This window comes from Drosophila rhopaloa, unplaced genomic scaffold (genome assembly GCF_018152115.1).
Source record: "Drosophila rhopaloa isolate 14029-0021.01 unplaced genomic scaffold, ASM1815211v1 contig_2, whole genome shotgun sequence".
Taxonomy (NCBI): Eukaryota; Metazoa; Arthropoda; class Insecta; order Diptera; family Drosophilidae; genus Drosophila; species Drosophila rhopaloa.
In genome coordinates this window covers 18,830,415-18,843,815 of record NW_025335083.1, presented here as the reverse complement: position 1 = coordinate 18,843,815, position 13,401 = coordinate 18,830,415, and the positions used below count along the sequence as shown (strand labels likewise).

Below are 13,401 nucleotides of genomic sequence, written 5' to 3'. Positions count from 1 at the left end.
AATTTTAGGATATGTACATATATTAAATCGTTTTGTAAAGCAACTTCTGGTCATATAGAGTGTTTACTATACTTCCATTTGTTTAACATTTAATTTATGAAGTTTTTGCTTCCCTTTATACAATTTTACAATTTCTTTCCTTTGTCTGCTTTTTGTGCAGAGTTGCGATTTCCTGCCAAGTTCTGTGTTTTGTTAGCTTGACTTGCGTCTTGGCAAATTTCTTTGGACAGGTTGAGGAATGGCAAATGGATAAAAGTAGATAAAAGACGTCCTCAATAAATTTGTGGCCCAAGCCCTGTGCTATGCAAATTTATTTAACGATTTTATTAAACAAATATGGCGTTGAAATCATGTTTGCTCTAATTTAATATTAACACGCGCAAACAATTTATGGCACCAATTTGAATTAATTGTTATTCCGACGGCACTAAAAGCGCAATCAGCATAAACCGTGTGAAATTGCAATCGAAAAAAAAACATTTTCAATAAAATTAAATGAAAACAGACGGAAAGGTAAACCATACCAGTTGGATATAGAACTACCTGTGTCTGTTGGCTCTCATGTGATAAAAAAAAGTTGTTATTTCAATTTTTTGGTTGTATTTTTTAACTGTGCCCGCTGAACATGAAAGGCGCAGATAATAATTGAATTTTATATGGAAAGTGGAGGAGTGGCACTGTAAATTTCCGGAAAGGTGTGCGGGTGAAAGCCGATTAGATAGAAGCGTGTTCATAAAGGCATGGGAGAGGCAGATTATTGAGGAAATAGGATTAAAGTGCGACCGTTTTAGAATTGATTTAAGTTTGTTAACTTACTTAAAAAAATAGTTAATAAAGCCAGCCGAATTCAGTACAAGAAACTTTTAAAATCAATGCACTACCCCATTTAACTTATTCACTATTATTTTCCGACAAACCAACTTACACATCCGAGTACACATTTGATCTGATGGGCGCCAAATTAAAAAAGAAGAAAGTGCTGAAAGGTGTAAAAACCGTGTAGCTATTCAAGTCCGCGCGAATGTGTACATTTGGGTGGTGCACCTGACCACATAACGCTATTATAGTCCTTGGTGTGTGGATCTGAGTCTAGGGTTGGGTTGCTACGAATTGGGTGGTTGGGCGATTAAGTCCGTTTCTCGCACTTTATGTGGGTGTAATTGAAAATTAAGCGCCTGTCATCGGGCCAAGGCAAAAAGGGTTCAGAAATTGAGGTACTGAAAAAGAACATACATGATTTCCGAAACTATACTTCAATTCGTTGGATCTATGATTATTTTTAACTACAACCTTTAGAAGTAGAAAAAACTGAATTATATATATATTTTGATGCTTTAAAGAATGATAAACAATACTTAATGAGAATAAAAAGACGTTCGGTTTTACAGGATGTTCAGACCATTTTTCCCATTGGGCTTAAAAATGCTTCTCGAAATTTAATAGTGCAGATTAAAAGCTACAAAGACATATTTTCTCGATGTGTAGCCTCGCTGCAATGAGCTACTAAGCTGCGAGAAAGAGAGGGTGTTAGAGTAAAAGAGAGGGTGCCAAATACAGAGCGTGTTTTGCGGCAACACATTTCCAGATACGAATGAACAGGGATAGGTGAATCGCATTTCGATTTGCTGCCTGCACTGGAAAATTGCCAGCTAACCATGCCATCGACTCAAATCCCCCGATCCGTCTGTATCCGTACATTCCTGTGGTTCCTGTCATGTGCGGTTAATTTGTTTCAAATCAGGTTTGCCAAGAAGGATGACGTGGAACCTGTGTCCTCTCCATGTCGGTAAATAATTTCACCACTTTCAGTGGGAATGAGTCCGCTGATTGCGAGGATATAAACCAATTAACTTGTGGCATGATCTGTCAGCAAGAATGAGTAATTGGGTATGCAAGTCAGGGTGTAAGTAAATATTGCCGTATTTGGTGTTGAAATAAGTATCAGTATTCCATAGTTATGCTTTTAATTGTGTATTGATATTATTCAATAGGGGGTTTTCAAAAAATCAAAAATTGCCTGCTATTAGAAACATGTTTTTTTTTTATTTTTCCGTCATCCTTTCATCCTACATCCTTTCTTCCTGCAAATTCATGCAAATTGAAAGCTTCCGTTAAGAAAATATCCATAAATCATAATGCTCCGAATGGAAATCCCTAGCTAAAATTTGCACTTGCTGAAAGCCAATTGTTTTCCTATTTTATTTTTGTTTTTCTCGAAAGTGAATGGCTAAAAGGCGAGAACGAGAGAAAAGGGGAAACGACGGAAGACCGAAGGGAAAAACAATGGAAACAGAACTTACTAACCCAATTTAACTCCCATGTATATACGGCTCCGACAATAGCAACAAACGTTATAAACAATGAGTGGGGGAGAAACCACAGTAGAAGCAACAATAATAGTGGCAGTCACTACAACAACTACTGAGCACGCGATGCCAACAAAAAATATGAACGAGCAAAAGGCGCAAATAAAAGACGAAAGCGTCTAAAATTACGGAAATACCCGGCCAGGAAAACTAAGGGGGAAAAATAGAGGAAAAGCGCCTCCAAGTCACCGCAGTCGCTAACAAAATACAAGCACATAAATGCGGTCGTTGTGTGGCGTTCATTTTTCTTTGCTGAGGTTACGTACAACATTTTCCCGAAAACTTTCCGTCCGGCTAAGCTGTACAGAAAGTTCGGGGGCTTTCGTCGTGAATGAAAGGATTATTTTGATGTGGGTACTAAGCCTTAATTATATCAGTTTGTGTTTATAATTAGGAAAATGTATAAGCGTAGAAGGAGCTTAAATTTGAAAACAAAATTATTATGCTGGGGTTTTATTTAACAAATCAACAAAGGTAAAAAACCAAAATTATACTATTAAAATTTCGAAACTGTTCTTAAATGTGCAATGTAAATGTTTCACATTTTTCTCTACCTTATTCTTAAGTGTACTTCGGGGCATCAGCACAGCATCCATTGTTTTAAATGCTGTGTAAGCGACATGAAAATGAATTTCGCCACTGGGAGTCGAGATTGTCTCTAGCAGACATATTATGCGTTTGGCTAGGAATTCCCGGTTAAATATTACGCTCGGCGAATACTTCTCACCAGTTGCGCCATAAAGCACTCAGAAGGTGACAAGATGGGAGGTGTGGTGGCTAATGGGCGCATGACGGGCCCCAAGACAAACTAAGGGTTAGGCCACAGGCGTCCGTTTTAATGCTCATTATAATTATGTGTGCATGTGTGCGTGGCGCACAGCGCTTTTATGGCCTCTTCCCTGAAAAACAACGAGAAAAATCAGCACAAAAACAAGCTCACTTAATGACTTGCATGCCAGGTGCCATCGTTCTTCCAGCTTGTGTAACATCGCATTTCATACGACCCGTTGGCCGCCACAACAAATGTTTATAAATTGTATATGAGTGTGTGCCGAGGTGTGTGCGTGTGTAAAAGCTCCGTACACCTGAGGTGCTGACACAACTTGCTTGCACTGCATTTAATAGACTGAGCCTGCAAATTATACAAGTAAATGTGTGTATGATGGAGGAAAAAAATGTAGCACAATTCGAGGTTAGTCAACTCTGAGCGGAGTTCAGAGCGATTTAGGTGGTGACATCACCGCAAAAGAATGCTTAATTTCACTGCCCTTGGAACAGAAATACACAAAAAAGACGTTGAGGAAATTCACATTTTTTATTTTATTCTCGCTTTTATGTAGAAATTAACTACCTATCGTCAATAAATATTTGGATTTCTAAGGAATCAGAGAATTTTTTCTTTTCATGGTAATTTTATCGGAGAACTCTTATACAGATTACTGGTTGTGTGACTTATTGAATTTCCAATGATTTTTTATCTCGATGTTATCAAATTTTTTAATGACTATTGAGTATTTTTCTACTGAAATATTAAAAAAATGAAAATAAAATGACAAATAAATTACAACTTTTGTACGATATTTACACTTCAAATGTTAAAGTATTGTGCCACAGATTAAAGTTCGCATGTTACAAAGCTATAAACACAAGTAACTTGATTTGAGTGCCAAAAGGGATTTGATTGCGTTTAATTTATACTTTGTCATAGCATGAACACAAATTTTATTATTTTGTATTCCTTGGTTAAAGTTCCCTTTTGTATTTTTATGATTGTGTCTTATTTGACTTGCATATCCACTTGGAAATCTGATGTTTCCAGACGTCCTAAAAGATTTTAAGCCAGTCATTAAATATGTAGCATACTTTTGCGAGCGTCTCGCACGACCTTCGTCCTTGTCCCTCTTTTCTTTTTGCTGTTCCTTCGCTTCATTCGAGCAGCATAATTGAAAAGGAGCAAGGCAGGAAACGGGGAATGGAGGATGGGGGAAGACAAAAAGCAAACCAAAGCAAGGTAGAAAGATGAAAGGTTTACAAAGCGTTTGACTGCTGGCATGAGCTTCCAAAAGTGTGTGTATGTGTGTGTAGGCTTGAGCGTGCACCAAGCGTAGCGCACATCCTGCATCCTGCACTCAAACACAGACAGATATCCTGGCGACCTTCAGAAAAACTATGCAAAGCAGATGCCAAGGGCTAAATAAAATGCTACAAAAAACAAAAAAAAAACAGAAAAATTTGCTTGCTAACTTTTGTGCGAGAAAATGGGAAAATTTTATTTATGCCCTGAAACATATGGACTGACTTTCAACTGGTTTATTAACTTGATTATATTTCATCGCCTAACTTTCGGAATTTTAATGCAATTAATGCTGTTTAGATAACCAAGGATTATCTTTAGCTACAAAGTTATGGGCTTGATCTGGAAACTTCAGTGTAGGTCAAAAGTCAAACATTTTCCTCTGTATTTCCCCTTGGTCAGATGCAATTGCAGTTGCATTGCTGGGAAAGTTTTCTCAACCAAAAGTTCAAAGTGAAAACTATGTGAGCTGAATTTGCAATGCGGCAAACTAAGAAAAGAAAAGAGAAAAAAGCATCAATATATTTTTTGTTCAGTAGAATTTATCGTTTTCACTGCAGTCAAGTGCAAATTACAAAGTTAGACAAACAACGCACCGATGAAGCAGCAAAAAAAAAATTAAAAACAATTTTTTCGGAATTTTCTCAAACTCTGATGATAAGCAGAAACTTGTTGTTGGAAACTATGTAGAAAGTTCGGAAAAGCTGCAGTATTTGTGTAATAATTTAAAACATCTTTAATATTACATTTTCATTTAGATTTATTCCTTGTAAATCAAGACGTTTTTCAAATAATTTGATTTGCAATCAGTGAGCAATAACTCATAAAAAATCAAGAGCCCGAATGGAAGCCATTTTGTTTGCACGGGAAAAACTATTTCTCATTTGCATAAATTTCAGCAATCTTGCTCTCCACTCTTCTGCCCAAATCATATGGAAATTGAAATCAAATTTCCAGAGCACTTGTAGAGATTCCCAGCAGACCCCACAACTGTCCATCTGCAATGACTTTCTGTCACACTTTCCGCAACTTTTACTCTAGCTGTTTTTATTTTAGCTGAGCTCTTTTTGGTTTGTGTCGGTGACAGTTTGAAAGGCTCAAATTGCAGTCGATAGTTGACCCAAATCCCCAACCCTTCTTGCCCCTTTCCACGCCCCAAAAAAAAACGTGCTGTCACGAACGGAGACGAAAAAGAAACGTTAGACTGACACACACACATGCAGAAAGTTTGGGTGGAAAAGTGCGAGAACTGGGAGACAAAACGAAAAAAAAGAGAATATAATCATTTTCCGGATTTTAAATTCACCGCACTTATGGCTTCTTGGATAATTGATATCTAATTCATTTTTATTTTTATTTTAAGTTTTTAAATAATTATAATTAAAGCTTACAAATCCAAAAAGATTATTTTACAAGCATTAGAGCATTATTATTTTTCCAAAAGTCAAATAAAACAATAATATATGTTTAAAGAAAAAGGTTTGCGAAAGTGAAAACCGGAATGTGACAAATATAATTTTTGTGCAACTCACTGCAATTTTTTGCCTTTCGTTTGTCATTCGTGGTGCAGCGCATGTAACTGTCAAAGTTCGGGGGCAACAGAAACTTGAGTAGCTATATCTCACATTCTGCCCCTTTCTCACTGCCCATTTCTCTCATATCTTTCTCTTTCCGTCTGCTGACAGACAACTGCGGGTTCTTATGTGACATTGTTTACCTTTGCCAACACCCCAAAAAAAACAAAAATGATTTACGATTTCAGTTTTGCGCGCAGGGAAAAGATTGTCATTTTATTTTGGCACTAGACAAGGCTAACGAGTACTGGGAAAAATAACAAAACGTAAACCCAAAATGCAGCGAAAGCAGCAACTCAGAGCTTAGGCTAAAACGTGACCACGTCGCGTATGAGTAACGAGTTACGAGATGGCTAGAACGGGGTAATTTATAGGTGACAGAATATGTAACCAAACTAGAAACAAGAAATAAATGACAGTTTCCATTCGGCTGTATTACAATATAAATTAGTTTTTCAGATATTAATAAGATTAAACTAGATATTTTTATAGATTGTGCATAGCTTCTTTATTTATGTTTATATCTGGCCCCAATGCTGACTCATTTTAGAACCCAGGAGAAGAACAAACGGGTTGCAAAAATCTTGTTTACAGTTCATAGTCAACATTTCCAGCGACAAAACCGCACTCGAGCCACATGTGTGTGCGATGTCCGTAAATGCATAACGACAATTTCAGGCAACCGCAGAGAACTAAAGCTGAACAATGACGCAAACATTTTCAGACTGGCCTAAATGCACCCCAACCAATGCTAGAATAACTAACGCAACAACAATGACAATAAGCACAACCACAAAATGTTCATCAGCTTCATTATTGTCAACGATTCTTTCTGAAAATGCCATTTGCAATTGCGCAGAAAATTACTTTTTTTTGTCTCATTCTATTTGTAATTATGTGAAATAGGAGATTCCAATACCTGCGGGTAAATTGAATATTTTGCAATAAAGAAAGTCTATGCAATAATACCCTTTTAATGAGATAATTGTTAGTTGGAGGTTAATGGTCAGATAGAATTGGAAAACTAAAAAAAATATTTATATTTGGGCTGCTAATAAGTTTGAGATATAAAGCTACTAAATTCATAAAATCAATTTGAACTCCTTATATATATAAATAAAAATTTAAATGATTTACTCTTCAATTGGTAAATTGTGTTTACATGCGAAAGATAAATTTACGAAGGATTGCCACCAAGTGTAATTTACATTGCATGGAGCTTTCGACCTTGATTGATGGGTTTCTTGGTCAGGGTTCCAACTCTCACGGATGCAATTCCATTAACCGGAGCGGTTTTCCTGGCTTTCCACATCCACATCCCCATCATCCATTGACCACAACAAATTGCGCATACGCCGCGTTGCACCTGTACAACAGCGGCCGAGGCAACTGTCCGATAATATTTCTCATCTTATTCAGAATGCACAGAAGTAGAAGAGTGAAGGTGGGTTAGGGAAACAACATGCTTTCAAATCAATCGAAAATGCAATTTACAAAATTGATTGGGGACGAAAATGAAGGCACGAACATAGCAAGAAATGTTGATGAAGATGGAGGGGGGGGCAGCGATTCAGAATGGATGTGCCTTAGAAAGGCCGTGGGGCATAACAACTCGTGTTGCAGCAAGCGATTTACATTTTAAATTTGCGTTGCTCCAAAAAGTTGCAATGCCAAAGAAAACGAAGAAATACTTGGTATATACGTAGATACCGAAAGCCTCGCTCGAGTTGCACACTTGATAAATGCCGTCGTCTTCGGATTGTCCTTCCTTTTGTCGGCTTGTGCTCCCAAGAGCATAATAAATTATGCCAGAATGCTTGTTACATACCAAATAAACGAATATTTCTTGGACAATTTCTGTTGCTCCTTTTGGATTGAAAATGTTGTAAGGAAACACATTGGAATTGTGTGTGCTTAACTTAAGTTAACTTGTCTATTTGAAAGTAGATCAGAAAATATATACGTTCAAATCAAAAATATTTATTTTACACAAAATTGTATGGCGACTCTCTTAAGCCATATTATTGAAAGTGAAAAGTTTACAAAAATATGTCACCAAAGCTTAGCACAATTTATTCGTTGTTCATGATTTTAATTTCCTGTCAGCTTCATCTTCAAATAATTCATATTTAATCCTCTTAGCTAAATGTCTCTAAAGTCTTCTATATTTTAAGCAGCTTAGCCACATGTGAGTCTCCTTAGGGGCACATTAATTAGTGCTTCAAGTCGTCCAAGCTTAATTACAACATTAAATAAATCGTAAATTCTTAAGCAAGCACACAGCCAAAATTCCTTTACAGTTTTACTATTACAACTCGTCTGAACAAAACTTAACACATTTTCCTCTCTCCTTGCTGTGTTTACACAAAAACAAATTAAACTGGAAAACTGCGGGCTTTTCTTCTTACCTATTTTCTTTGTTTTGACCTTTGTGCTGGCTAAATGTTTCTTCCCTGGGGGCATTTTAATCAAAGCCTGGTAGTATACTGTACTTTTTGTCGTTCGACTCTGCTGATTTGCAACTTTAAATCTAGGTAATTTCTTTTCTCTGGGATCTCAGCATGTGCTCTGCCCTAACTGCTGCCACTTAAAACTAGTCAAGATCTACATAAATTTCTTTCAAGTCTCCGGATACAGTCGGACAGGGTCTAGTGTAAAATATATATGACTTGACTGGGACATTAATTGTCTGGTTGACAGCGGAAGAACGAGAATAGGTCTATAAAAATGATTTAATTTTACGCACGCCTGCAGCTGGCGTCTGGAAAAATCGGGGAAAAAAAGAATAAACAAAAAATGATGGCATAGAACAAGTTGCAGCTTGTGTCACACATTGCCAGAGATATTAAAAATGTTGTTTCGCAGACATTTTGGCGATTTATTGACGCAGCCAACTGCCGCAGCGCATTAAAGTATGCTACAAAAATTGCCTGCAGATGCGCAATGTTTCTTTACGGTCGGATTGCCTCTTTTTTATTACTCAGCAAAGTATGCAAAGTATATTGGACCGGTTTTCCCATCTAATTGCAAATGTTTGCCACTCTCGTCTCGTCCGTGTCCTTGTTGTTGCAGTCCTTTTACTTTGCTGTCCTGCATGAGATAAACCGCTTAGTACTCCTGATGGATACGAGCTAATGGCTTGTGAAAATGTTTTTTGTAGCTCCCGTTGTAAAATAAACAGGACGGCAACCACTTGCATTGCCACTAGGCGAGCTAAGTTGATTGAGCTGCTCGGTTCTAGGTGGATGGTAAAAAGTCATTAGGGTGGTTGTCTGAAAGGGAAAGGGAGTATGTTATGTATGCTTATGTATATGTGCTGTCTGTATGGAAGCCAAACATGTCGACTTGATTTTCGTTGTGCATTAAATTGAAAGGTATAGATTTACTCAGCAAATGTTTGTATTTCCAAAGTCAAAAAAGGCTACGAGTTCAATTTTCTTCTTAAATAAAAAAAGTTTAAAAAAAACTAGTACCGAAAAGTCATGTTAAATCTAAATTTGGTACTAAAAATATAGAATACTCGACATCTTTTTGCAAAGCTTGTATTATTTGGATGCATACAAAATACTAAGATGTTCAATATTTTGTACTATTTTAATACATATTGTTTGGCCAATTGTTGGCTCTGTTTTTAAGCTCTCTTGATTTCTTGTATGCATATCAAATGGAAACCCAACCAAGGCAACTTTGAATACTTTCCTTACAAGCGATTTAGCAACGGGGAAATCATTCAATCAATGTTAAACCATTTTAGCATTATTTCCCCTTCTTTTTGCCTTCTTCACTTGCCTTTTCATAACCTCGGCAATCGCTATTGATTGAAGGGTGGAGATGGCCAAAAGGGGCCGTATGTTGGCTAGGCAAATTATTCATGCATAAGGCATGCACAAACACAGGCATATCGCACACCCACGATTCTTTGGCTTTTATGCACTGTTCGAAGCAAATCTGCTCCTTCCCGCGTTAGACGCTATTAATATCGATAAAAAAATGAAGTTTTATGGTGGACAGGAGGCGGGGGCGGTTGGCTATATATTATAATTCTCCCATGGAAATCGATAAATTTTTATTTGGTTCCGCTCCGCTCTTCCGCCGCCTTGTCATGGCTATAGGACATGCGTTTGCGCTTAACCCACATCCACATGCAGCTGGTGGTGTCGTGGCTGTGGCAGTGACTGTGGTGGTGCCACTCGCTGGTGGTGGCAGGTTCAATCCACCCCCGATTACCCGGAATCCTCGATTCTCTGTACCGGCTTCCGTTTGTCAGCTGTGGGGGCATTCAGAGAGTCTCCTTGCTGTGACAGTATTTATTTGTGTTTCAACCGATGCGTGTCCTTTTTGTTGTGTCCCTTTATCCTCGCGAGTGCTGCAGTAAACACACACAGATATTGTTGTGACAAATATTTGCTGCATCGAGTCGATTGCTACTCAACTTTTTCTATACTTTTTCGATACATTTTATTAATGCATTTTAAAAGTGGCTTTGAACTATCAATAAAAAGTTTATACTAAATATTTAGAACTTTCTTTCAAGCCCAGAAGTAAAGGTAAAATACAATTTGTAGATATTATATTAAATCAACGAACAATTTTTGATAAGAAAATCAGTTTAAAGTGTCAAAACGTGAACTATTTAACAAAACAATTTTTAAAATATAATTTTTTAAAGCTAAACTAATATACTTTTAATTGCGTCAAAAATAAATGCTTTAAACCAAAACGAATAAATATCGAAAACAATTCAGCAGCGGTATTTAATCCTTTTCGCTCGAATTGCTGGCCAAGTAAAACCCAATAATTTACCGCTTATTCGGGAATGTTTGCCTCATTATCCTGCACACGCATACCCCAAGGACACAGCTCATATTGCACGGTCAAAAGCACCATTATGCAAATTCCCGCAGCGCAGTTATCGATAACATTTAATTTCCCAGAAGCAGCTGCTCCCGCTCCACGGTTATCGTGCCATATTCGAATAATTATGGCCACATATGGCGGACCCGGCTGAGAAAGGAGCAGTTTGTGTGGCCCCTCAACCTTTTTGGCGGAAACTTTTGTGCATTTTGCACTTGATAACAATCGGGGTTTGGTTGGGGTTCCGGGCCTTCAGGCGAAAACTTTCACGCGAAAAAGTTCAAGGACACTGAATGGGGCAGGGTGTGGTGTGGCAGCCACATTGTAGATTTTATTTCCACATCCCTCTCCACACAAAATCGTAAAGTTCGAGACGCAGGCGGCGCTTGTTTAACTTGTCTGTTGAAATTGCATTTTCGATTAAGTCAGTGTAAGCAGCCATCGAGTGCATTTGATATTGTGTGGCGTGTAGCAAATTTGAACTGTGTAGTCCTCCAAAAAACGAATATAAAGATGAAGATGAAGAAAGTTTTCCTTGTCAGTCTAAGCGTTGGCAAAGTTTGTGGTCGGATTGTTTGGCAAGCATTTAGCACATTAAACCAACTTTTCAAGCTGATGGTGTGGATGATATGGAGCGAATTTAAATTGCTTTTCCAAGACTGGTTTTGTCATATATTTGTTCATGTATTGTGTTTTTAGGTTCTTTGATAAGAATAAGAAAAAAAACAATACTTTTCGAATTTTTATTTAATAATTAGTAAACTCATTAAATGAGGAAATGCAGGAAGTATTATTTTGATAGCAAAAGGCACTATGTGCTTTTTGTTTTTGCCCTTAGAAGTCCTTTGGACCGCAAATAGCGCACAATAAATGGTGTGGTTCCCAAGGTGATGCTGATCCTGGCGGGCGCAAAAACCTTGTGAACGGCAAAGGCCACAACAAAAGTGCTTCCTGTGGCCAATTTCTCCACAATCACAGATGATCCTATTCCAAGGAATTCCAGAATTGGCACCAGATTTATTCCACTCGAAACAAGTGCATAGAAACATCCCAGCGAAATCACCGAAATGCCCACATGAAACGCAACAATGGTAGCTCCATATTCCTTGAATGCCTGCTTGAGTTGCTCCCTTTTACTCACTTTTACAGTCGTTGCGGTCTCTGTGGAAGCCGATTCGGTACTATAGCTCTGCCGCCTTGAGTATCCTCCATAGGTCTTAAAATCCTGGTTGTGAGTTGTAAAATTATATTCCTTTGACCAGTTGATGGGGAGATGGCTAGTAGTAGCAGCTATATAATTTCGCTTTGGTAAGGCTACTTGAAAAAGTTGAACAGCTGACAGCTTTTCCAAGTGGTTAAAACCAAAATGTAAACGTGCTCCAAGGAACACAGCGTCCTTTCCAGATCTTCTTAACATTTTTCTCCGATACTGTTTAGGGGCAAACCTTATTATTTTTAAAGTTTTATTTGTGTGTTCCAAGGAAAATAAGAAATAAAGTGACTTAAAAAAGAATCAACATACGATTCCGAATTTTCCCAAATATTTCATAGAATCAAGATAGTGTTCTGAATTCCTATCTTACAAACAATTATTTTAATTAAATATAAAGAATATTTCAACAAAAACATTCAGCAGTTTTTGTAAAAACTATCAAATATTAATTAAATAAGAATTAATTACTTAGCGTGATTGGTAAAATTAACGAAAAATATTATGTTTTTATGACGAAGCCTAATTGAATTTGAATGGAATCCAAAGGATTAAAGTTAATGCTTATAATTTAGAGTCTCGTATAGCTTTCATTCCATCAAATCCGTACTTATAAATTGTTTATTACAAAGTTTTACCCTATTTTCCGTATTTTCCACCCCCACTTGTTCCGTGTACGTGCATAATTAGCTGGCCGCGTGATAACGTTCCCCCGTTAAGCTATAAATTCATTATAGAGGCTACGCTACTGCGCTTTTTACCCCTCTCGCACTGCCATAAAAAGTTCAGCGGAGCCATAAAGTCTTTGCTCCTTTTTTGATCTTATTTGATTAAACTGCAATTAGCTTTGAGGGGTTGCAGTGGAATTAAATACCCCCCAAAAAGGGGATATAAGTTTCGATGACATCAGCAAAAGGATAAGGGTGTTTGGAGGAACGTCAACCCTGTTTCTGATACTGCTTTAAAGTGCGTTGAACTGGTGCCAAATGGAAACGCCCCACTGAACTACTTTGCACCACATTGCCACTGCCAAAAAGTCTGAGCACGTGCAGTTTGCGGAAATCTGGGTGGCGCCAATGCAAAATAAAAGTTTACACCAAAAAAATTACCTTAGTTTCATAAAATATCGGTCCCGCCGTAAAAATAAATATATATTTTGTTTTTCTTGAATCCTTTTGAAAGGGCATTAGTTAATCCATATTTTATTAATACAAAAACGTCGCAAAGTTAATAATAAAAACATTAAATATTAAATAGATTGTCAAAGATTTGTAGTTAAGATATTTTTTTAGTAAAATTTAAACCAAATTTAAAAATCTACAT

General features: G+C 37.3%; 2 protein-coding genes across 2 annotated transcripts in view; one reads left to right on the top strand and one right to left on the bottom strand.

Moving 5' to 3' along the window:
* The window catches only part of LOC108050469 (filamin-A-interacting protein 1), a 79,737-nt gene that overhangs the window by 5,259 nt on the left and 61,077 nt on the right, over nt 1-13,401 (top strand). The gene's annotated exons all lie outside the window — the stretch shown is intronic.
* Nucleotides 11,598-12,331, bottom strand: LOC108050470 (protein FAM210B, mitochondrial). The gene has a single exon (XM_017132173.1). The coding sequence runs from the start codon at nt 12,283-12,285 to the stop codon at nt 11,680-11,682; it is 606 nt and encodes a 201-aa protein (XP_016987662.1). The 5' UTR covers nt 12,286-12,331; the 3' UTR covers nt 11,598-11,679.